We start from the raw sequence: 23483 nt of genomic DNA on the forward strand, positions 1-23483 counted from the left end.
AGGTTAGGTGTTAGTGTAAGACAGGTTAGGTTTTATTTGACAGGTAAATTTGTATTTATTTTAACTAGGTAGTTAGTAAATAGTTAATAACTATTTACTAACTAGTCTACCTAGTTAAAATAAATACAAACTTACCTGTGAAATAAAAATAAAACCTAAGATAGTTACAATGTAAATATTAGTTATATTGTAGCTAGCTTAGGGTTTATTTTATAGGTAAGTATTTCGTTTTAAATAGGAATTATTTACTTAATGATAGTAATTTTTATTTAGATTTATTTTTATTATATTAAAGTTAGTGGGTGTTAGGGTTACACTTAGGGTTAGGTTTAGGGGTAAATAACTTTAGTATAGTGGCGGCGATTTTGGGGCAGCAGATTAGGGGTTAAAAATTTAATTTTAGTGTTTGTGATGCAGGTCGGCCTCGGTTTAGGGGTTAATAGGTAGTTTATGGGTGTTAGTGTACTTTTTAGCACTTTAGTTATGAGTTTTATGCTACAGCTTTGTAACATAAAAGCCTTAACTACTGACTTTCAGTTTACGGTATGGATCTTGTAGTTATAGGGTGACAGGCAAACTCGTAATACCGGCACTATGGAAGTCCTATTGAAAAAGGACTTTTTGAAAGCTGCGGTAGTTACGTTGCGTTATGGCCAAAAAAGTGTGTGGTACAGCTATACCTCAAGACTTGTAATAGCAGTGGTAGTGAAAAAGCAGCGTTATGAAGCTTTTTCACTCATAACACAAAACTCGTAATCTAGAGATTATCATTAACCATGTTTAAAGTATGCTTCCAAAGTGGCTGAGGTTGTAATTATTTCTCTGCTGTGTAAGAGGTTCTTGTATAATATGTGAGAATTCATGTATTGATCATCTCAAGCAACCATTGATATCAAAGGGCCATAATAATAAAAAAATGACATGCTCTAATTCAGTGTTTGTCAACTCCAGTCCACAGGACCCTTAACAGGCCAGATATTCATGATATCTTAACTAGAGCACAGGTGAAATAATCAGCTGATCAGTAACCATGGTTACTAACCTGCTCTCTCACCCTTAAGATGATTATTTCACCTGTGCTCTAGTTAAGATATAATAAAAACTCTCGCCTTTTAAAGATCCTGAGGACTAGAGTTGAGAAACACTGCTCTAATTCATTGTTTTAAAGGGACACTGAAGCCAAAAAAAAATCTTTCGTGATTCAGATAGAGCATGCAATTTTAAGCAACTTTCTAATTTACTCCTATAATCATTTTTTCTTCATTCTCTTGCTATCTTTATTTGTAAAAGAAGGCATCTAAGTTTTTTTTTGGTTTAGTACTCTGGACATCCCTTTTTATTGGTGGATGAATTTATCCACCAATCAGCAAGAACAACCCAGGCTGTTCACAAAAATAGGCCGGCATCTAAAACTTACATTCTTGCATTTCAAATAAAGATACCAAGAGAATAAAGAAAATTTGATAATAGAAGTAATAAGTTGCTTAAAATGTCATGCTCTATCTGAATCACGAAAGAAACAATTTGGGTTCAGTGTCCCTTTAAGACTACTGACCCTGCACTATTGTGTGTTTAACCCCAAAAAAGCGATTAAACAGAGTAGAAATACCGCTTGGGACTTGCAGAGCACTGCTGCTCTAATATATGATTTTATCTATTTATCTATTTTTGGGGCTTGGAAAAGAGCAGAATGCCCTTTTAAGAGCAATGCCCATACAAATGCCCCTTTAGGGGCAATGGGTAGTTTAGTTTTTTTAGTGTTAGTTTTTTTTATTTTGGGGGTTTGGTGGGTGGGGGGTTTTACTGTAAGGGGGGGAGTTGCTATTTAACTTAGGGCAATGCCCTACAAAAAGGCCCTTTTAAGGGCTATTGGTAGTTTAGCTTAGGGGTGTTTTTATTTTGTTTTTTCATAGAGATTAGGTTTAATTTTTATTTTTTTTGATCATTTTGTTTATTTTTTTCTGTAATTTTAGACTTTTTTATTTTTTGTAATTTAATGTTAGTTTTTTTTTTTAATTTTAATTGTAATTTAGTAGTTATTGGGGTTAATTTAGGGGGTGTTAGGTTAGGGGGCTTAGTAATTAAATTAGTTATTTGCGTTGTGGGGGGGTTTGGTGGTTTAGAGGTTAATAGGTTAATTAGGTTGATTGCGATGTGGGGGGTTGGCAGTTTGAGTTAATGGGTTAAATAGGTTTATTTTGCGATGTGAGGGTTTTGCGGTTTAGGGACTAATAGGTTAATTAGGTTTATTGTGATGTGGGTGGTTGACGGTTAAGGGGGTTAATATTTAAATTATGTTACTTTTAGCAATGTGGGGGTTGACGGTTTAGGTGTTTGTTAATACTTTGTGTGGGAGGTTAGTTGTTTTTTTGTTACACTTTGTGCGGGCGGTTACGTGTTTTTATTTTTATTTCTTGCGGACAGTTATGTGTTTTTTAGTTATATCGTGCAGTTGCGTGTTTTTTTTTTTTTTTTTAAGGCTTCAGGTTTGCCTACGCTGCATCCAGGTGGATTCCGACAATGGCACGGTGGTGAAAGAATCCACCAGCAGTGGATTCAATTGGCTGTGCGCGCCGCCAACATTCTTTTGGCTGCCTCGCGCAGCCAACATTCCTTTGAGGATGCGTGCGCAACTTGCGACGGACGCGTTACAAACACGATTATAATATAGATACCCAGTTTTACATAACCAATACGATTATGTGCACAGTCTTTTTATATTTACACTTTTTGAGTCACCAAATCCTACTGAGCATGAGCAAGAATTCACAGAATATACCTATATGAATTTTCTGATTGGCTGATGGCTGTCACATGATACAGGAGGAGTGGAAATAGACATAACTGACATTTGTCAGAAACAAATCTACTACTCACTTGAAGTTCAGACAGGGTAGATTTAACAAGCATCGGATGCTGCAATCTACCCCCGAAGATTCCGGCTCATAAGACCGAAGTTTCCAGTCGTAAGACCTCTGCTCCTTAACTTGTCTGCCCCTTGCCGCGAATGTGCAGGGGGCGGCATTGCACAAGCATTTCACAAGAAATGCTTGTGCAATGCATATGTTGTCGGAATTTAGGGATGCCGGGCGGACAAGATTCGCTGCAGCTAAAGTGTTATATTGTGTATTTTGTTACAGTCTATTAGTTTTATAATGGAATTATGTAAAGACAAAAATCTAGATCTTGGGTGACTAAAGTGGTCATAATCTTCTAAAGAAAATCCTTCTCAGGCAGTATAATGATAGCAGCTGACAGAATAGTGGTATGTTTCTTGATAACTAAAATGTGAGTATAAAAAAAATAATTAAACTGGCTTTCTAACCTTGTTATTAAATCATTTAAAGTGACAGTAAAAACTTTGTAAGTACACCATTTTACAGTAGTCGTCCAATAGATTAACACGTTAGCGCTATTACACTTCTTTTTGCAATTTTTAGAATTAAATTATAGGAAATGGGGCAAAATAAATAGTAAGTATACAGCAAAGTTGTTATACTAAGCATAATTAGATGGACAGTCTAGTCAAAATTAAACTTTCATGATTCAGATAGGGCATACAATTTTAAACAAATTTCCTATTTACTTTTGTCATCAAATTTGCTTTGTTCTCTTGGTTTTCTTTGTTCAAAGATAAACCTAGATAGGCTAGGTTTGTAATAACAAAGGTAAAATGTATATTTATATAACAGTGTTGGTTTCGTAACACTGGGGAATGGGTAATACAGGGATTAAAAGAAAAAAAGAATGAATCCAATACTTTATTACATCTTCATTTAAAAAATACACCAACACTGGAGGACAGGAAAATGAGCTTTACACTTTTCGGCACTTAATCATAGAGAGGCATGAAATGCGTAAGGATTTTTCTGCGTAATTTGCGTAATTTTTCTGTCCTCCAATGTTAGTGTATTTTTTATATGAAGATGTAATAAGGTATTGTATTTTACTGTTCTTTGAATTCCCCTAGAGTGCATCCTTTTCTCTTTTTTTCTGTTTTACTTTGCGGCTTGCTCAGCCGTCGGCCCCCAAGCACACCTTTTCGGAAAGAGGCCGGTGGCTGATCTTGGAGCAGCGTTGTTGGATGATAATAAAGGGATTATCTATATTTTTAAGCAATACAATTTGGAAAAAAAGGAGGACGCAGAGGCACCAAAAAGACAAGCAAGATCTTCGCCAGTCCTGAGAAGGAAATCGAACAGAGGTGTTTTAGAGCTCTCTTGCTGCAGGGGAGAGAAGTATGTGAAAAGTATTGAGCTTTCCTACTAAACATATCAGCCAGGCAGATAAAGCCAAGTGAATGAGTCTGAAGGAGTGGAAGACAGAGCTCATATTGCAATTGTAATCAAGTTCTGAGTAAAGCCTCTGTTCGATTTCCTTCTCAGGACTGGCGAAGATCTTGCGTGTCCTTTTGTCAACACATTCAAGGGAATCTTTTATACTTTGTGTGGCTGGTGAGTGGAATCCTTCAACGCCTGAGCACAGTCTACTGGGCGACTGAAAGGTCCCAGCTTGCCTTTACTGCACCTGGAGATGCGCTCCTTATTGTAAGTGTGACCAATAAGTGTGACATTTGCCTGTTTATACTGTACTAGGCTATGGGAGCTGTGTCTTATCACTCACAGGAACAGATGCCTGGTTTGCTGGGTTTTTTTATCAAATGCTTTATTTGCTGGCACACAGTGAGCTGGACCACTGCTAATTGATCCAGTCTGCGCCACTTGCACCATTGGGTGCTTCATCTTTGTGAGTACCATCCTATATCACATTGAATATTCTTCTGTATAGACGTTACTAGGCCATATTGGCTCCTCTGTGTCCTCCTTTTTTCCAGATCATTCATCCCCAGGGACTCCACCATCCTTTTGACAGAGTGCTGCCTCCTGTTGCATGTTAAGGACTTTTTATATGCAATACTTTCTGCTGTGCTATTGTTTGATTTGATGTGTTGCTCATATTATTTCTTGGAGATTTTTGCTACAGGATTTGTATTTAGGAAGCGCCCCCTATGGGAATATCTTTGTTGCTTATATTTCCTTTATTAAAACTGGGGGTGAAAGTAAGCGCTAAAAAGCTTAAAAGGCTAAGGTAAAATGGACAACAATTTATTACAATATATAAAATTCCTACACATATACAATTAAAATTAGACGCATGGATCCATGTCTAACTTAAGCTAAAAACTGGAATATATCAGTGATATTATACAACAGCCTAATTGAGACAAGCCAATCTGAGTAGAGAGTGGGCTAGTTGTGGTATAGCAAACGTTGAATCAATAAACGACCTCCGTGATATAAACGGAATCCTGCCGTTCAACAAGAGCAAAAAAGGTAATATAAGTGAAAAATACTAAAGTCCCAATGGTAGTCTTGAGAAAGGCCTAGTCTAGGCCGAAACGCGTTGGCATACTGGTGAGCTTAGTTTTAATTACCATTATTGTATATTATAAACAGTGTTGCACTATTTGTTTTTCTTTTGTTTCCTCTTAGGTTTTTATTGATGTTACTGTTTTATCATGGATTTTTGACATCAGACTTTTAGACTTTGCATATCTCTATATGTATTTGCCTCTGTCCTGATTATTTACACTTTTTACACATCATCTTTTTTTGTTTTCTATTTTTGGTATTTACTTTTTTATTGCTTAACACATTTGTTGTGTAGTGTGTTTACACTCTTGTTCATTTTACACAGATGTTCATTTTACACGGATTTTAATATTGGATTTTACAATTATTATTTTTTAGTATTTTTTACTATTTTTCACCAAATACCTTCACGTCACTTTTTCTTCACGCCATATTGGAGGACACATCTACGGATTCACATGAACTATATCAGCTTACCATTGAATTTTTCTTAATTTTTCCTGATTTGTTTATAAGTTTTATATGTGCACATGTCTACCATTGGGACTTGTTGTACGGCAGGATTCCGTTTATATCACGGAGGTCGTTTATTGATTCAACGTTTGCTATACCACAACTAGGCCACTCTCTACTCAGATTGACTTGTCTCAATTAGGCTGTTGTATAATATCACTGATATATTCCAGTTTTTAGCTTAAGTTAGACATGGATCCATGCGTCTAATTTTAATTGTATATGTGTAGGAATTTTATATATTGTAATAAATTGTTGTCCATTTTACCTTAGCCTTTTAAGCTTTTTAACGCTTACTTTCACCCCCAGTTTTATACTTGATCTCTTTAGCCTACTAGGAGGCTATTTTGTCAGTAAGCATAAGGCCACCTCCCTCTAGTGCTCGGTCCACTCACTTTTATCTATATTTCCTTTATTCTTTTAAGCAATAACATTTTTAGAGTATACTGTCCCTTTTAAGCATTTTATGTTAAAATCACAAAGTGTTTAGTGTCCCTTTAAACAATAAGCAAGAACTTAGTTATATGTGATCTTACCAGTCCCAATGGCTGGCAGAGCCACAGACTTTATGCCAAAATCTTCACATTTCTGTAATATTGTCTCTACTAAAGGCTGGATAGATTCTAGATTATTTCCACAGTTGCAGTGCAAAATCCATTTACAATTCAGATTTCTTGATTCTGTTATCACTGGTAGATTGCCAGAGGCTGATTCTGAAAGTAACAGAAAAAAAAAATTAAATAAATAAAAAATATAAAAAAAGAGTAAACATACGCATAAAGAAAAGGTTGCTTAGTAACTTGTAAACATACTGGAGTTTGAGAAAAAGTTTACTGCCAATAAAATATAATGTAACTGCAAATTTATCCAAAATAAAGAAACTGAAATACATTAAAGGGACACTGAACATAAATTTTTTTCTTTCATGATTCAGATAGAGCATGCAATTTTAAGCAACTTTCTAATTTACTCCTATTATCAATTTTTCTTCGTTCTCTTGCTTTCTTTATTTCATCTAAGCTATTTTTTGGTTCAGAACCATGAAAAGCACTTGTTTATTGGTGGGTGAATTTATCCACCAATCAGCAAGAACAACCCAGGTTGTTCATCAAAAATGGGCCGGCATCTTAATTAAGAAAATTTGATAATAGGAGTAAATTAGAAAGTTGCTTAAAATTGCATGCTCTATCTGAATCATGAAAGAAAAAAATTGGGTTCAGTGTCCCTTTAAATACATTTATTTTGTAGAGATTAAGTTTTTCTTTTTGGTTATTTACTTTTTTTGTGGTGCAATTTATATATTGAAACCCATTTTTTTTTCTTTTATAATTCAGATAGAGCATATATTTTTATACAACTTTCCAATTTAGTTCTATTATTTATTTTGCTTCATTAATATCCTTTATTGAAGGAGCAGCAATGCATTACTGGGAGCTAGCTGAACACACCAGCAAGCCAATTAAAAAAAGCATTTATGTGTAGCCACCAATCATCAGCTAGCTCCCAGCTCATGAGCCTACCTAGATATGCTTTTCAACAAAGACTACTAATAAAGTTAAGCAAATTAGATAATAGATGTAAATTGGAAAGTTGTTTAAAACTGTATGTTCTATCTGAATCATAACAGAAAATTTTGGGTTTCATATACCTTTAACCACAGTGATTAATTACCATTTCTCTAATTATGGAGATGATGGGAAAGTACAATTATTGAACTGCAAGGTAGTAATGATTATACACCTAGTAGTTATAGCTAAATTACTGCTGGTGATGGTTGTCACTTTGTTTTTCAGAAGAAGAGAGAGGCAGGAATAGCCCGTACTTACGAAGTTTAGCATTTCTGGTAATATCAGGCCCAACTCTTGAAAAAATAGCATGAGCTACAGCTGTGAGAGAGAAGGGATATATAAATGTTAGTTTTTGTCATATAAAGCGTTACATTACTATGTAGATTTCTACAATACAATAATGACATTCATGTGAGGAGCATTGCAGATAATGCACATAAAACTGTAAAGGGGGCATAGTTTTCTTATTACACATTGATTCCATTACATTATAGCTAATCACTGACAATCGCCTAGATATTCATAGCCTCTTTTGATCCTTATTGTAAAGATGAGGTCATGTTTGAATTGAGCAAACCTTCACCTATCTTTTCCAGTGTTTTGTTAGTGGGTGTTTTCGCCAGTAACGCCTTTCTTCGCTTGAGGTACCCAATATATTATAGATCGAACTTCATACACAAACCACCAGTAAGGCAGAAAAACAATAACACATTATGGAACAACTGCAATACTTATGTTTGAGATGGTAAAATATGTGCATGTCTGTTTTCTTGCAATAAAGTAGTCTTGTTGTAAAGAACCAAAGGTGTCCCTAGAGACTTGTGGTTAGTGTTTTGGGGAGGCATTCTAGGGGCGTGGCCTGGATTTTTCACCTACAACTCAGTCCAGCATACAAAATTCATAAACGCTCTATTGTCCTTGTGAAGTATTTCATCTTTTGTTTGTGTTTCACTATTTCTAAATTTGTTTTGTCGTGTGCCTATGTTAGAGAGGACTGTTATAGAGGGATTTTTTTTTAATTTTCAGTCATCTGTTCTGTAACATATTTGTGTAATGTTTTTTGTGTAAGGCCAAATTAAATGTAACTTCCTGATTAGTCCCAGGAGCATACTTTGGCATCTACTGCATGGTCTATCACTCCACAAGAAGTTATAACCAGAGAAGTGTTCAGAGCTTTCCATTACATTTCTGCTACAGCTTGGGATCCATGTTAATACACTAGTGGTGAAGAGGGGACATTTTTAACCCACAGGGTGATCACCACTGCACATTCTAACAGCTTGGGACACAGTATGTATGCTACTCTAAAAGGTGTAGTATTTCCAAAACTATAAGTACACTCTTGCCTTGTTGTGACTGTGACGGGTAATTGGAGACCTTGGGCCCTATGTTCAAAGGATGGTCAGATCCACAAGAAATGCAAATTTCAGCATCAACAGTCTCGCAATCCATCCAACAGGCAAAATGTTATAAAAAAGTGGGCTGATCCTCGTCATCCAGACAAGTGGCGATGTGTCTTCCATAGGAAACAATAGGGATTGTGGCCTGTTTTTAAAGCATCGTTACACAACATACAATGTGTGTTCACTAAATATAACAATTATTTCTGTTTAGTAAGAGTTCAAATAATAGATATATGGGGGTAGATTTACCAAGCAGCGGATGCTGCTATCTACCCCCATACTTTCCGGCTCGTCCGCCACCTCTGAGGCGGCGGACAGCAATCAGCCCGATCGGATACAAATTGATAAAGTGATTTTCTAAACCTGTTCTAAATATTAATTGTGACACAAAAAATAACTAGAACACACCTTTAAATTAAAATAGCATTGGAGGCAAAGTTAAAAATGCAATTACATTTGTCTGTCCATGTGTGAAAGTTTGTAGCGTTAACAATAGCATCTGTGGCTTCTGTTACAATATCACTGTATACCACATGCACAGTAAGGTCGCCAGCTTTTACTTGGATCTGGTCTCCAATGGATAATCTGGGAAAAGCTTCTGTGTAAAAAAAATAAAAATAAAAGTCTTTTACACAAAGGCAACAGATATCACCAATACAATAAGTCATCATGCCAATATCAACAAACAGTGCTGAAGTGTTTAGTGTCTTAGGAGACATCTATTTAAATCTGCTATTTGGAAACAAATCAGAGGCCCCAACATGTAAACTTGCGGCTAGATTATGAGTTTTGCGTTATGAGTAAAAAAGCAGCGTTAAGGCTCATAACGCTGCTTTTTTTCACTACCGCTGCTATTACGAGTCTTGTAGGTACAGCTGTCCCACACACTTTTTTGGCCGTACAGCAAATTAACTTACGCAATTTGCGTAAAGTGTTTTTTCAACAGGACTTCCATAGCGCCGGTATTACAAGCTTTTTTTTGGACGCCAAAAAGTGAGCGGTACAGCCTATCCCGCAAGATTCGTAACGCATTCTAAAGCTGTAGCATAAAACTCATAACTAAAGTGCTAAAAAGTACACTAACACCCATAAACTACCTATTAACCCCTAAACCGGGGCCCTCCCGCATCGCAAACACTAAAAGAAAATTATTAACCCCTAATCTGCTGCTCCCGACATCGCCGCCACTAGAATAAACATATTAACCCCTAAACCGCCGCACTCCCGCCTCGCAAACACTAGTTAAATATTATTAACCCCTAATCTGCCACCCCTAACAGCACCGCAACCTACATTACAGTTATTAACCCCTAATCTGCCGCCGCCACTATACTAAATGTATTAACCCCTAAACCTAAGTCTAACCCTAACACCCCCTAACTTAAATATAATTAAAATAAATCTAAATAAAATTTCCTATCATTACCTAAATCCCACTGCTTCATCTGCTAAACAACTTCTGCAACTCACTTCCTCTTTCGGTCTGTCACAATGGACTGATTCTCCCACTCACAAAGACAGTCACTCTCTTGACCTGATCTTTAGCTATCGATGCACTCTCTCAAACTTCTCAAACTCCCCTTTTCCTCTTTCTGACCACCATCTCCTTACTTGCAACATATCATACCTTCCTACAACTCTCCCTCCTTCTACTCCTCACACCAAACTTCACAGAAGCATTATGTCTTTAGATCAGCAACAACTTGCTAATTCCCTTAAACCGCTCCTCTCATCCTTCTCCTCCTTTTCCTGCCCTGAACAATCTATCTACCACTATAATTCCACCCTTATATCCGTCCTTGACAAACTCGCCCCTCTTACCATTGCTCGGAAATCACACACTCATCCTCAGCCCTGGCATACTCCTCTGACACGGTACCTACGCAGATGTTCCCTTATTGCTGAACGGCACTGGAGAAAATCACGGAGTTCAGCTGATTTTCTTCATTACAAATTCATCTTGAACTCCTACTATTCTGCCCTTAATCTCCACAAGCAACATTACTTCTCTACTCTTATCACTAATCTTTCTTCAAACCCAAAACGTCTGTTCTCCACTTTCAATACTCTCCTCCGCCCTCCCCCACTTCCTAATACAACTTCTCTGTCAGCTCAAGACTTTGCCAGTCACTTCATTAACAAAATTGACTCCATCAGACATGAAATCAGCTCTCAACATAATTCCATTCTCCCCCCCCCCTCAATTGCTCTCACTCAACCACAACCCTCATAACCTGAAACTTAGTTCATTCTCCCCTGTTACTGAGGAAGAAGTTTCTCACTACCTGTCCCCTTGACCCTATCCCCTCACATCTACTCTCCTCCCTCTCTGCTACCCTTACCCCTATACTAACACACATTTTCAACCTCTCCCTCAGCACTGGTACATTTCCCTCATCGATGAAACATGCACTGGTCACACCTATCCTCAAAAAACCTTCCCTTGATCCTACCTCCCCATCCAACTACCGCCCTATTTCCCTCCTCCCTCTTGCTTCAAAGCTTCTCGAAAAACTGGTATATGCACGCCTATCCCATTTCCTCACGTTAAATTCCCTTCTTGACCCGCTGCAATCTGGATTTTGTCCCTATCACTCCACAGAGACAGCTATTGTTAAGGTCACCAATGACCTACTTACAGCAAAATCAAAAGGCCACTAATCTCTGCTTATCCTCCTCGATCTGTCTGCAGCCTTTGACACTGTCAACCACCCTCTTTTGCTCCAAACCCTCCAATCCTTCTGCATCTGTGACACAGCCCTTTCATGGCTCTCTTCCTACCAGTCAAACCGTACCTTTAGTGTAGCCTTCTCTGGGGCCTCCTCTGCCCCGTCACCACTTTCTGTCGGAGTACCGCAAGGCTCTGTCCTCGTCCCCTTCTCTTCTCAATCTATACGTCATCACTAGGTTCCCTAATTAAGTCCCATGGTTTGCAATATCATTTGTATGCTGATGACACCCAAATCTACTTCTCTGCACCAGACCTATCTCCTTCCTTGCTAACCCGTGTCACTAACTGTCTTTCTCACATCTCTTCCTGGATGTCCTCTCACTACCTCAAGCTAAATCTCTCCAAAACTGAGCTCCTCATTTTCCCCCCTTCTTTCAAAATCTCCACCCCCAATATCTCTATAACTGTCGACAACTCCATCATTACCCCTACCCCGCATGCCCGATGTCTCGGGGTCACATTTGACTCAGATCTTTCCTTCACTCCTCACATTCAGTCCTTGGCTAAAGCCTGCCACTTTCACCTTAAAAACATCTCCAAAATTAGACACTTCCTTACACAAGACACAACTAAGATTTTAATCCACTCTCTCATTCTTTCCTGCCTTGATTACTGCAACTCTGTCCTCTCTGGTCTCCCCACCTGCCGCCTAGCTCCTTTACAATCCATAATGAATGCCTCTGCCAGACTCATCTTCCTTAAACGTCACTCTTCATCTGCTACTCCTCTCTGCCAATCCCTTCACTGGCTTCCTCTTGCCTCTAGGATCAAACACAAAATTCTCACTCTGACATACAAAGCCCTCAACTGCACTGCTCCCCCCTATATCTCAGACCTTGTCTCCAGATACTCTCCCTCCCGTCCCCTTCGCTATGCTCATGACCTCCTACTCTCCTCCTCTCTGGTTACCTCATAGCACTCCCGTTTACAGGACTTCTCCAGACTGGCTCCCATCTTGTGGAACTCTCTGCCTCGCCCCACAAGACTCTCCCCTAGTTTTGAAAGCTTCAAGCGCTCCCTAAAGACTCTACTGTTCAGGGATGCATACAACCTATGCTAACCTTACTTTATACCAGTTCCACTCCTCCATTGCTATCCCCTGAACCCCCTTAAGTCCAGCTGTTTGTAGATCACCTTCTTAAGAGCTAATTACAACAGTGCAACTCTTGGCAGGGCCCTCTACCCATCTGATCCCTTTATCGTTTTGTTGTACTACCCTCTGTTTACAGCGCTGCGGAATCTGTTGGTGCTCTACAAATAACCGATAATAATAATAAATAATTCCTATTTAAAACTAAATACTTACCTATAAAATAAACCCTAAGCTAGCTACAATATAACTAATAGTTACATTGTAGCTAGCTTAGGGTTTATTTTTATTTTACAGGCAAGTTTGTATTTATTTTAACTAGGTAGAATAGTTACTAAATAGTTATTAACTATTTACTAACTACCTAGCTAAAATAAATACAAATTTACCTGTAAAATAAAACCTAACCTGTCTTAAACCTAACATTACACTACAATTAAATAAATTACCTAAATTAAATACAATTACCTAAATTACAAAAAAAAAAAAATAGCCCTATCAAAATAAAAAAGCCCCCCCAAAGTAAAAAAAACCCTAGCCTAAACTAAACTACCAATAGCCCTTAAAAGGGCATTTTGCAGGGCATTGCCCCAAATAAATCACCTCTTTTACCTGTAAAAAAAATACAAACACCCCCCAACAGTAAAACCCACCACCCACACAACCAAACCCCCCAAATAAAAACCTAACTAAAAAACCTAAGCTGCCCATTGCCCTGAAAAGGGCATTTGGATGGACATTGCCCTTAAAAGGGCATTTAGTTCTATTGCTGCCCAAACCCTTATCTAAAACTAAAACCCACCCAATAAACCCTTAAAAAACCTAACACTAACCCCTAAAGATCCACTTACAGTTTTGAAGAGCCGACATCCATCCTCAACGAAGCCGGGAGAAGTCCTCAGCGAAGCGGCAAGAAGTCCTTAACGAAGCGGGGAGAAGTCTTCATCCAAGCCGGCAGAAGTGGTTCTCCAGACGGGCAGAAGTCTTCATCCAGACGGCATCTTCTATCTTCATCCATCCGGCGCGGAGCGGCTCCATCTTCAAGACATCCGGCGCGGAGCATCCTCTTCTTTCAACGTCTTCTTCCCAAATGAATGTTCCTTTAAATGACGTCATCCAAGATGGTGCCCCTTGAATTCTGATTGGCCCCTTGAATTCTGATCAGCCAATCAGAATTAAAGGTGAAAAAATCCTATTGGCTGATGCAATCAGCCAATAGGATTGAACTTCAATCCTATTGGCTGATGCAATCAGCCAATAGGATTGAGCTCACATTCTATTGGCTGATTGGATCAGCCAATAGGATTGAAGCTCAATCCTATTGGCTGATTGCATCAGCCAATAGGATTTTTTAACCTTTAATTCCGACTGGCTGATAGAAATCAGCCAATCGGAATTCAAGGAACGTCATCTTGGATGATGTCATTTAAAGGAACATTCATTCGCGAAGAAGACGTCAAAAGATGAGGATGCTCCGCGCCGGATGTCTTGAAGATGGAGCCACTCCGCGCCGGATGGATGAAGATAGAAGATGCCCTCTGGATGAAGACTTCTGCCCGTCTGGAGGACTACTTCTGCCGGCTTGGATGAAGACTTCTCCCGGCTTCGTTGAGGACTTCTCCCGGCGGCATCGAGGAGGATGGATTTCGGCTCTTCAAAACTGTAAGTGGATCTTCAGGGGTTAGTGTTAGGTTTTTTTAAGGGTTTATAGGGTGGGGTTTTTTTTAGGTTAGGGTTTGGGCAGCAATAGAGCGGAATGCCCTTTTAAGGGCAATGGGGAGCTTAGGTTTTTTTAGTTAGGATTTTATTTGGGGGGTTGGTTGTGTGGGTGGGGGGTTTTACTGTTGGGGGGGTAGTTTGTATTTTTTTTACAGGTAAATGAGCTGATTTCTTTGGGGCAATGCCCTGCAAAAGGCAGTTTTAAGGGCTATTGGTAGTTTAGTTTAGGCTAGGGTTTTTTTTATTTTGGGGGGGCTTTTTTTATTTTGATAGGGCTATTAGATTAGGTGTAGTTAGTTTAAATATCTTATAATTTATTTTTTTATTTTGTGTAACTTAGTGTTTGTTTTTTTGCAATTTAGGTAATTGTATTTAATTTAGGTAATTTATTTAATTGTTGTGTAAGGTTAGGTGTTAGTGTAACTCAGGTAAGGTTTTATTTTACAGGTAAATTTGTATTTATTTTAGCTAGATAGTTAGTAAATAGTTAATAACTATTTAGTAACTATTCTACCTAGTTAAAATAAATACAAACTTGCCTGTAAAATAAAAATAAACAATAAGCTAGATACAATGTAACTATTAGTTATATTGTAGCTAGCTTAGGGTTTATTTTATAGGTATTTAGTTTTAAATTGAAATTATTTAGGTAACGATAGTAATTTTTATTTAGATTTATTTGAATTATATTTAAGTTAGGGGGTGTTACGTTAGACTTAGGTTTAGGGGTTAATACATTTAATATTGTGGTGGCGTCGTTGGGTGCGGCAGATTAGGGGTTAATAAATGTAGGTAGGTGGCGGCGATGTTAGGGGCGGCAGATTAAGGGTTAATAATATATAACTAGTGTTTGCGATGCGGGAGTGCAGTGATTTAAGGGGTTAATATGTTTATTACAGTGGCGTCAAAGTTGGGGGCAACAGACAAGTGTTTGCGATGCGGGAGTGTGGCGGTTTAGGGGTTAATATGTTTATTATAGTGGTGGCAATGTTGGGGGCAGCAGATTAGGGGTTAATAAGTGTAGGTAGGTTGCGGCGACATTGGGTGCAGGAGATTATGGGTTAATAAATATAATGTAGGTGTCGGCGATGTTGGGGGCAGCAGATTAGGGGTTAATAAGTATAATGTAGGTGTCGGCGATGTCGGGGGTGGCAGATTAGGGGTTAATAAGTATAATGTAGGTGTTGGTGATGTCGGGGGTGGCAGATTAGGGGTTAATAAGTGTAAGATTAGGGGTGTTTAGACTCGGGGTTCATGTTAGGGTGTTAGGTGTAAACATAAATTTAGTTACCCCATAGGAATCAATGGGGCTGCGTTACGGAGCTTTACGCTGCTTTATTGCAGGTGTTAAGCTTTTTTTTCAGCCGGCTTTCCCCATTGATTTCTATGGGGAAATCGTGCACGAGCACGTACAACCAGCTCACCGCTGACTTAAGCAGCGCTGGTATTGGAGTGCGGTATGGAGCTCAATTTTGCTCTACGCTCACTTCTTGCCTGATAACGCTGGGTTTAGGAAAACCTGTAATACCGGCGCTGTAGGTAAGTGAGCGGTGACAATAACGTGCAAGTTAGCACCACACCCCTCATAATGCAAAACTCGTAATCTAGCCGATTGTTCCTTACAAAACCCATGGAAAACTGTATTGTGGCCTATGTCTGTACAATATAGTTATTGGTTTGAATGTGCTGCAATCTGCTGCTTTTTGGCAAGCAAAATAGTAACAGTGAGGTTATAGTAGTTAGATTGTGACTGCAAGTATGAACCATTACAAAAACCATCAGATGTCTGTGCCCATATTTTATGATCTCTTGTTTAAAAATATAATAAAAATATCAATGGATGACCCAGTTCTTTTATGTTCTCCTATCACCATTTGATCTGGCCTTCTCTGTGAGTTCTTAAAGGGACAGTAAACTTCATTGTCCTATAACAGAGTCCTGCATTTTCAATTATTATTATTATTATTATTGGTTATTTGTAGAGTGCCAACAGATTCTGCAGCGCTATAAACATAGGCGGTATACAAGGTAACATTTATAGGGATCAAATGGGTAGAGGGCCCTGCCGAGAGTCGCACCGTTGTAGTCGGCTCTTATGAAGGTTATCTGCAAACAGCTGGGCTCTTAGGCTTACATGCTAAGGGGGTTCAATGGGATAGCAATGGAGGAGAGGAACTGGTATTAGGAAAGGTTAGTGTAGTTTGTATGCATCGCTGAACAGTATAGTCTTTAGGGAGCGCTTGAAGCTTTCAAAACTAGGTGAGAGTCTTGTGGAGCGAGGCAGAGAGTTCCACAAGATGGGAGCCAGTCTGGAGAAGTCATGTAAATGGGAATGTGAGGAGGTAACAAGAGAGGAGGAGGAGGTTGTGAGCAGAGCGAAGGGGACAGGAGGGAGAGTATCTGGAGACAAGGGGGCATATGTATCAAGCTCCATATGGAGCTTGATGCCCCGTGTTTCTGGCGAGCCTGCAGGCTCGCCAGAAACAGCAGTTATGAAGCAGCGGTCACAAAGACCGCTGCTCCATAACCTGTCCACCTGCTCTGAGCAGGCGGACAGACATCGCCAGAAATCAACCCGATCGAGTACGATCGGGTTGATTGACACCCCCCTGCTGGCAGCCCATTGGCCGCGAGTCTGCAGGGGGCGGCGTTGCACCCGCAGCTCTTGTGAGCTGCTGGTGCAATGCTGAATACGGCGAGCGTATTGCTCACCGTATTCAGCGATGTCTGTCGGACCTGATCCGTTCTGTCGGATCAGGTCCGACAGACATTGATAACTAGAGGCCAAGGTCTGAGATGTAGGGGGGAGCAGTGCAATTGAGGGCCTTTTATGTCAGAGTCAGAATTTTGTGTTAAATCCTGGAGGCAAGAGGAAGCCAGTGAAGGGATTGACAGAGAGGCGCAGCAGATGAAGAGCGACGTGTAAGGAAGATGAGCCTGGCAGAGGCATTCATTATGGATTGTAAAGGAGCTAGGCGGCAGCTAGGGAGACCAGAGAGTCAAATGTGACCCCAAGACATCGGGCATGTGGGGTAGGGGTAATGATGGAGTTGTCGACAGTTATAGAGAGGTGGGGGGGTGAAGATTTTAGAAGAAGGGAGGAAAATAAGGAGCTCAGTTTTGGAGAGATTTAGCTTAAGGTAGTGAGAGGACATCCAGGAAGAGATGTGAGAAAGCCAGTTAGTGACGTGGGTTAGCAAGAAAATAGGTCTGGTGCAGAGAAGTAGATTTGGGTGTCGTCGGCATACAAATGATAATTAAACCCTTGGGACTTTATTAAGGAACCTAATGATGACGTGTAGATGGAAAAGAGAAGGGGACCGAGGACAGAGCCTTGCGGTACCCCAACAGAAAGTGGTGATGGGTCAGAGGAAGCCCCAGAAAAGGCTACACTAAAGGTATGGTTAGACAGGTAGGAAGAGAAACATGAGAGGGCTGTGTCACAAATGCCGAAGGATTGGAGGGTTTGGAGCAAAAGAGGGTGGTTAACAGTATCAAAGGCTGCAGACAGATAAAGGAGGATAAGCAGAGAGAAGTGGCCTTTGGATTTTGCTATAAGAAGGTCGTTGGTGACCTTAATGATTGCTGCTGATTAAAAAAAATAATCTGTGCTGTGGTATGGTTAAAAATGGGGTTTAGGTCCCTTTATTTTTTTTAAATATCTAGGAAGTTTTGTTCCATCAGATAGCACCTCTGGACCATTCAGTTATCCACACATTTTTTACTTCATTCTAACGCATTAAAAATAAACTTACATTTTAGATAGGAATTATTAAATTACCTCCATTTCCATCGCAAAGAACAATTTGGTCTCCTAAATCCATGGTCATGAGTGTGTCCCTATAAGCCTGGTGGAAGAGAATAATATTAGTGTAACTATTTTTGAGGAGGAGTGGGAGTATATTAAAAGGGACATGGAAGTCAAATAAAACGTTATCCGAATTACCTCCTTTCCGAGAATGCATAGTGACGTAGGCCAAAGAGCGTAGACTTTTATTGAGCAATATATGGCAGCAGTGTTTACAACAATGTTTGCAACAATGTTATATATGTAGAAGTGCTCAAGCAATGTGCACACTCCTAAAAATACCTCAGTTTGCTTTCAAAGAAAAGAGATAAGCTTCATCAAATGATAGCAACAGAAAAGCGCAACTTTTATATTAGCAGTAAATTGGAATTTGTTTTGTTTTGTTTTTTTAATGGTCCCAAGACATCAGTAAAATGTCATCCTGTGTCTTTTTTATTATAATTGGGGACATGAAGGCCACTTTAATAGAAAATATGGTTTCAGCTACTGGAGCAGAGTAGATAAAAATCAATTATTTAAAAAATAAAAAAAAAATAATCATATTTTATTTATTTAAATTAGATTTATTTTTTTTAAAATAAAATGCTTTTTGAGGAAAAAATCTATCTAGATAATTTCTATTTAAGATACATTGTTATCTAAAGGCTATTCATCCTGAAATATAAATTAGTTTTTAATTATCTAGCAAGAAAGATGTATATTTATGGTTGAGATGTTTAATTTTTTTGGTAAATTAATTCCATTAATCCATTAAGATTATTTTGGACAAATTTCTTACCTTGAAGATATTATTACATATTATTGGTTTTGTAGTTCTCTAAACTGTGAATGTGTGTCAGCAGAAATAACATGCACCTTCTTCACAGCAAAAATGTTATACAATTAACATACAGAGTTAAGAAATAGACCTTAAAGGGATATAAACATGAAAGAAAATGTTTTGGTTTCAGATAGAGCACACAATTTGCAGACTTACAGGGAGTGCAGAATTATTAGGCAAGTTGTATTTTTGAGGATTAATTTTATTGTTGAACAACAACCATGTTCTCAATGAACCCAAAAAACTCATTAATATCAAAGCTGAATAGTTTTGGAAGTAGTTTTTAGTTTGTTTTTAGTTATAGCTATTTTAGGGGGATATCTGTGTGTGCAGGTGACTATTACTGTGCATAATTATTAGGCAACTTAACAAAAAACAAATATATACCCATTTCAATTATTTATTTTTACCAGTGAAACCAATATAACATCTCAACATTCACAAATATACATTTCTGACATTCAAAAACAAAACAAAAACAAATCAGTGACCAATATAGCCACCTTTCTTTGCAAGGACACTCAAAAGCCTGCCATCCATGGATTCTGTCAGTGTTTTGATCTGTTCACCATCAACATTGCGTGCAGCAGCAACCACAGCCTCCCAGACACTGTTCAGAGAGGTGTACTGTTTTCCCTCCTTGTAAATCTCACATTTGATGATGGACCACAGGTTCTCAATGGGGTTCAGATCAGGTGAACAAGGAGGCCATGTCATTAGATTTTCTTCTTTTATACCCTTTCTTGCCAGCCACGCTGTGGAGTACTTGGACGCGTGTGATGGAGCATTGTCCTGCATGAAAATCATGTTTTTCTTGAAGGATGCAGACTTCTTCCTGTACCACTGCTTGAAGAAGGTGTCTTCCAGAAACTGGCAGTAGGACTGGGAGTTGAGCTTGACTCCATCCTCAACCCGAAAAGGCCCCACAAGCTCATCTTTGATGATACCAGCCCAAACCAGTACTCCACCTCCACCTTGCTGGCGTCTGAGTCGGACTGGAGCTCTCTGCCCTTTACCAATCCAGCCACGGGCCCATCCATCTGGCCCATCAAGACTCACTCTCATTTCATCAGTCCATAAAACCTTAGAAAAATCAGTCTTGAGATATTTCTTGGCCCAGTCTTGACGTTTCAGCTTGTGTGTCTTGTTCAGTGGTGGTCGTCTTTCAGCCTTTCTTACCTTGGCCATGTCTCTGAGTATTGCACACCTTGTGCTTTTGGGCACTCCAGTGATGTTGCAGCTCTGAAATATGGCCAAACTGGTGGCAAGTGGCATCTTGGCAGCTGCACGCTTGTAATACTCCTGACCAATATAAAATTGGTTTTGTTGCTCTTGTGTTTTAAGTCTCAGCAAAATGGTTATATTTACTAAGATCATAAACTGTGAGCTAATTAGTAACAAATACAGTAATGAATGACACTGGAAAAGAAACAACGTGTGTTTATTATAACACAGGTTTCATATGAGCAGTGTTAGAATAGCAGTCTCAAGTTTCTGCTTAATGACTTGGTTAGAGGTATAATGTTCAGCAGGAATAATCACTTCAACAAGTTGTAACAGGTGTTTCAAAAGTATCGCAAACAAACTTCACACACTCTCACTGGAATAAAATATTTACAAGTCCCATACATTCTTTCACATCCTTTTGGAAGCAAATATGTATATAACTGGTTGTTCAGTCACAGGTTAGTACGAATAGTGCTTACGAGTTCTTAGAGGATTTATCGGCATATAATCTTACCACTTCAGTCTCTAAGTAAGCGATCACAGTACCTTTGTCTTGGGAGGAATATACCTGATGTGAGAAAGATCCGGAGGTTTGTTTGTCCGACAGCGTGTGGAGAAGTGAGAAGCCGGTGAGAGTGTGACTTACTTCCGGTTGCGGTTAGGATGATCCGATACACAGCTGATGCTGGAATCTCACACAGAGCTAAATATTGCGGCTGCAAAAAAGGCTGAATAGCTGAATGTGATAAAGGTTTGATTTGAATAAACCTCAAGGTGTAAAAACCTAGTAAAGGTTATAACAAGCTGAATAATTCAAAGGTTAAATAAAACAGAGACCTGGTCTTAAGAACTATGAATATAAAGCTAAACTTTTAACAGAGCAGGCTTAAACAAAGTACATCAATTAACAGGCAGTTTGAATATGGCAATGTGAGGTTTAAATAGGGTTTGGCTGTTGGTAGGAGGGATCAGTCCTTAAAGGTATATTACATCTCCCCCCCGTTAAGGAATCACCCCCGGTGATTCAGGGTGAGGTTTAGATGGGTAACGGAGATGAAAACGCCTAAGGAGTCTTGGAGCGTTAATCTCCGAGTGATGTTGCCAAGAATTCTCTTCTGGTCCATAACCCTTCAATTGAATCAGATATTCCAATCTCCTTCTCCTAATGCGAGAATCTAGGATTCTTTCTACCTCAAACTCTTCTTGATTGTTTAGGAGTATGGGAGAAGGGACTGTCAAATCTAATCTGTTTCGGTCTGAAGTATACGGTTTTAATAATGAGACATGAAATGTATTATGTATTTTGTAATGTTGTGGTAGCTTTAATCTCACTGCATTAGGATTGATGATTTTGTCAATTGAAAAAGGTCCTATATACTGATTAGCTAATTTTTTACTTGGTATCTGTAACCTTAGATATTTAATAGAAAGAAGTACCTGATCACCTAACTTATAGTCTGGTGAGGGTCTGTGTCTTTGGTCATAATAATGTTTTTGTCTGTCTTTAGCTTGAACGAGGTGTGCCTTTATTTGTTCTAATCGATCTTGTAAGGTATTGAGATAAGTTGTAGCACCTGGAGAATTGACTGGAGTATTTGAAAGAGTGATTGATGTGGGGTGATAACCATATGTGGCAAAAAATGGGGACATCTTTGTTGAAGAGGATAGAGAGTTATTGTATGAAAATTCTGCCAAAGGGAGGTATGTTACCCAATCATCTTGTAAATGTGTAATATAACACCTGAGGTACTGTTCTAATGTTTGATTTAATCGTTCGGTTAACCCATTGGTTTGTGGGTGGAATGCTGTGGAGTATCGTGTGTCAATCTTTAGTGACTTACAGAGTGATCTCCAGAAAGCGGAGGTGAATTGAGTACCCCTGTCAGTTATAATGGTGGATGGTAAACCATGTAGGCGAACAATAGCTCTAATGAATGCTTTTGCTGTTATAAAGGCACTAGGAAGAGCCTTTAAAGGTGTGAAGTGAGCTAATTTGGTTAATTGATCCACTACAACAAATATTGTATTATAATGTTGTGAATCTGGTAAATCAACAATGAAGTCCATGGATATGGTACTCCATGGTCTATCAGGAATCGGCAGTGACGTCAGGTAACCTATAGGTTTCCTATGCTCAGCCTTGTTTCTGGCACAGACATCACAGCCTATGACGTAGTCAGAAATAGTCTTTTCCATATGGGGCCACCAAAAGTTCCTTTTAGTTAACTCAATGGTCTTTTGGATTCCTGTATGTCCAGATAATACATTGTCATGGGTATTGTTCAATATGAGTTGTCGTTGAGACTCAGGAATGAATAATCTTCCATTATGGTAAAATAATCCTGTTGTTGAATCCTTAACGCACTCTGGTGGTATTGAAGTCTCATCTTTCAGAGCTGATAATATTTCAGTCTCTAAACCAGTGAGTGCTCCCAAAAATTTTTCTTCTGGTATAATTGGTGTTGAGATGTGTTGTGGCAAACTGGAATCAAACTGTCTTGATAAAGCGTCAGCTTTCGCATTTGCACTTCCTGGTCGGTATGTTATTAAAAAATTGAACCGATCCATAAAAAGTGCCCATCTTACTTGACGGGAAGAAAGTGTCTTGTTAGTCCTTAAGTATTCTAGGTTCTTATGATCGGTATAAATCAGAAAGGGTTCTTTAGTTCCTTCTAAGAGGTGTCGCCAATGTTCTAGTGAACGTTTTATAGCTAGTAACTCTTTGTCACCAATAGAATAATTACTTTCTGCTGGTAAGAAAGTCTTTGAATAGAAAGCAATGGGATGAATCAGTTTGGTGTCCCTGTTCTGTTGTGATAATACTGCTCCAATTCCAGAATTGGAAGCATCTACTTCCAATATGAATGCTTGATTGTAGTCTGGTAAAGTTAAAACTGGTGCTGAGGTGAAAAGCTCTTTTAGCTTAGTAAAAGCTTCTTGGGACTCTTTTGTCCAACAGAATTTATGATTGCTACTAGTTAGTTGAGATAGTGGTTTTACAACTGAGGAAAACCCTTTGATAAATTTCCTGTAAAAATTTGCAAACCCCAGAAACCTCTGGAGTGAGCGTGTGGTAGTGGGTTTTGGCCATTCTATAATAGCCTGAATCTTTTGTTGATCCATCTCAATCTTGTTGGGTTTTAGAATATAACCCAGGAATTTTATTTCTGATGTATGAAAGATACATTTTTCTAACTTAGCGTATAACTTATTTTGTCTAAGTCTAGTTAAA

At 38.8% G+C, this 23483-nt stretch overlaps 1 protein-coding gene across 1 annotated transcript in view; it reads right to left on the minus strand.

The window, feature by feature from the left end:
• The window catches only part of LOC128649615 (protein mono-ADP-ribosyltransferase PARP14), a 220457-nt gene that overhangs the window by 67325 nt on the left and 129649 nt on the right, over positions 1 to 23483 (minus strand). Inside the window, exons 9-12 of the mRNA XM_053702975.1 lie at positions 18178 to 18244; positions 9311 to 9454; positions 7712 to 7771; positions 6422 to 6598 (exon numbers count right to left, since the gene is read on the minus strand). Coding sequence (XP_053558950.1) covers positions 6422 to 6598; positions 7712 to 7771; positions 9311 to 9454; positions 18178 to 18244 — 448 coding nt within the window. The remainder of the gene's footprint in view (positions 1 to 6421; positions 6599 to 7711; positions 7772 to 9310; positions 9455 to 18177; positions 18245 to 23483) is intronic.

Source organism: Bombina bombina, chromosome 2, assembly GCF_027579735.1.
Source record: "Bombina bombina isolate aBomBom1 chromosome 2, aBomBom1.pri, whole genome shotgun sequence".
NCBI lineage: Eukaryota > Metazoa > Chordata > Amphibia > Anura > Bombinatoridae > Bombina > Bombina bombina.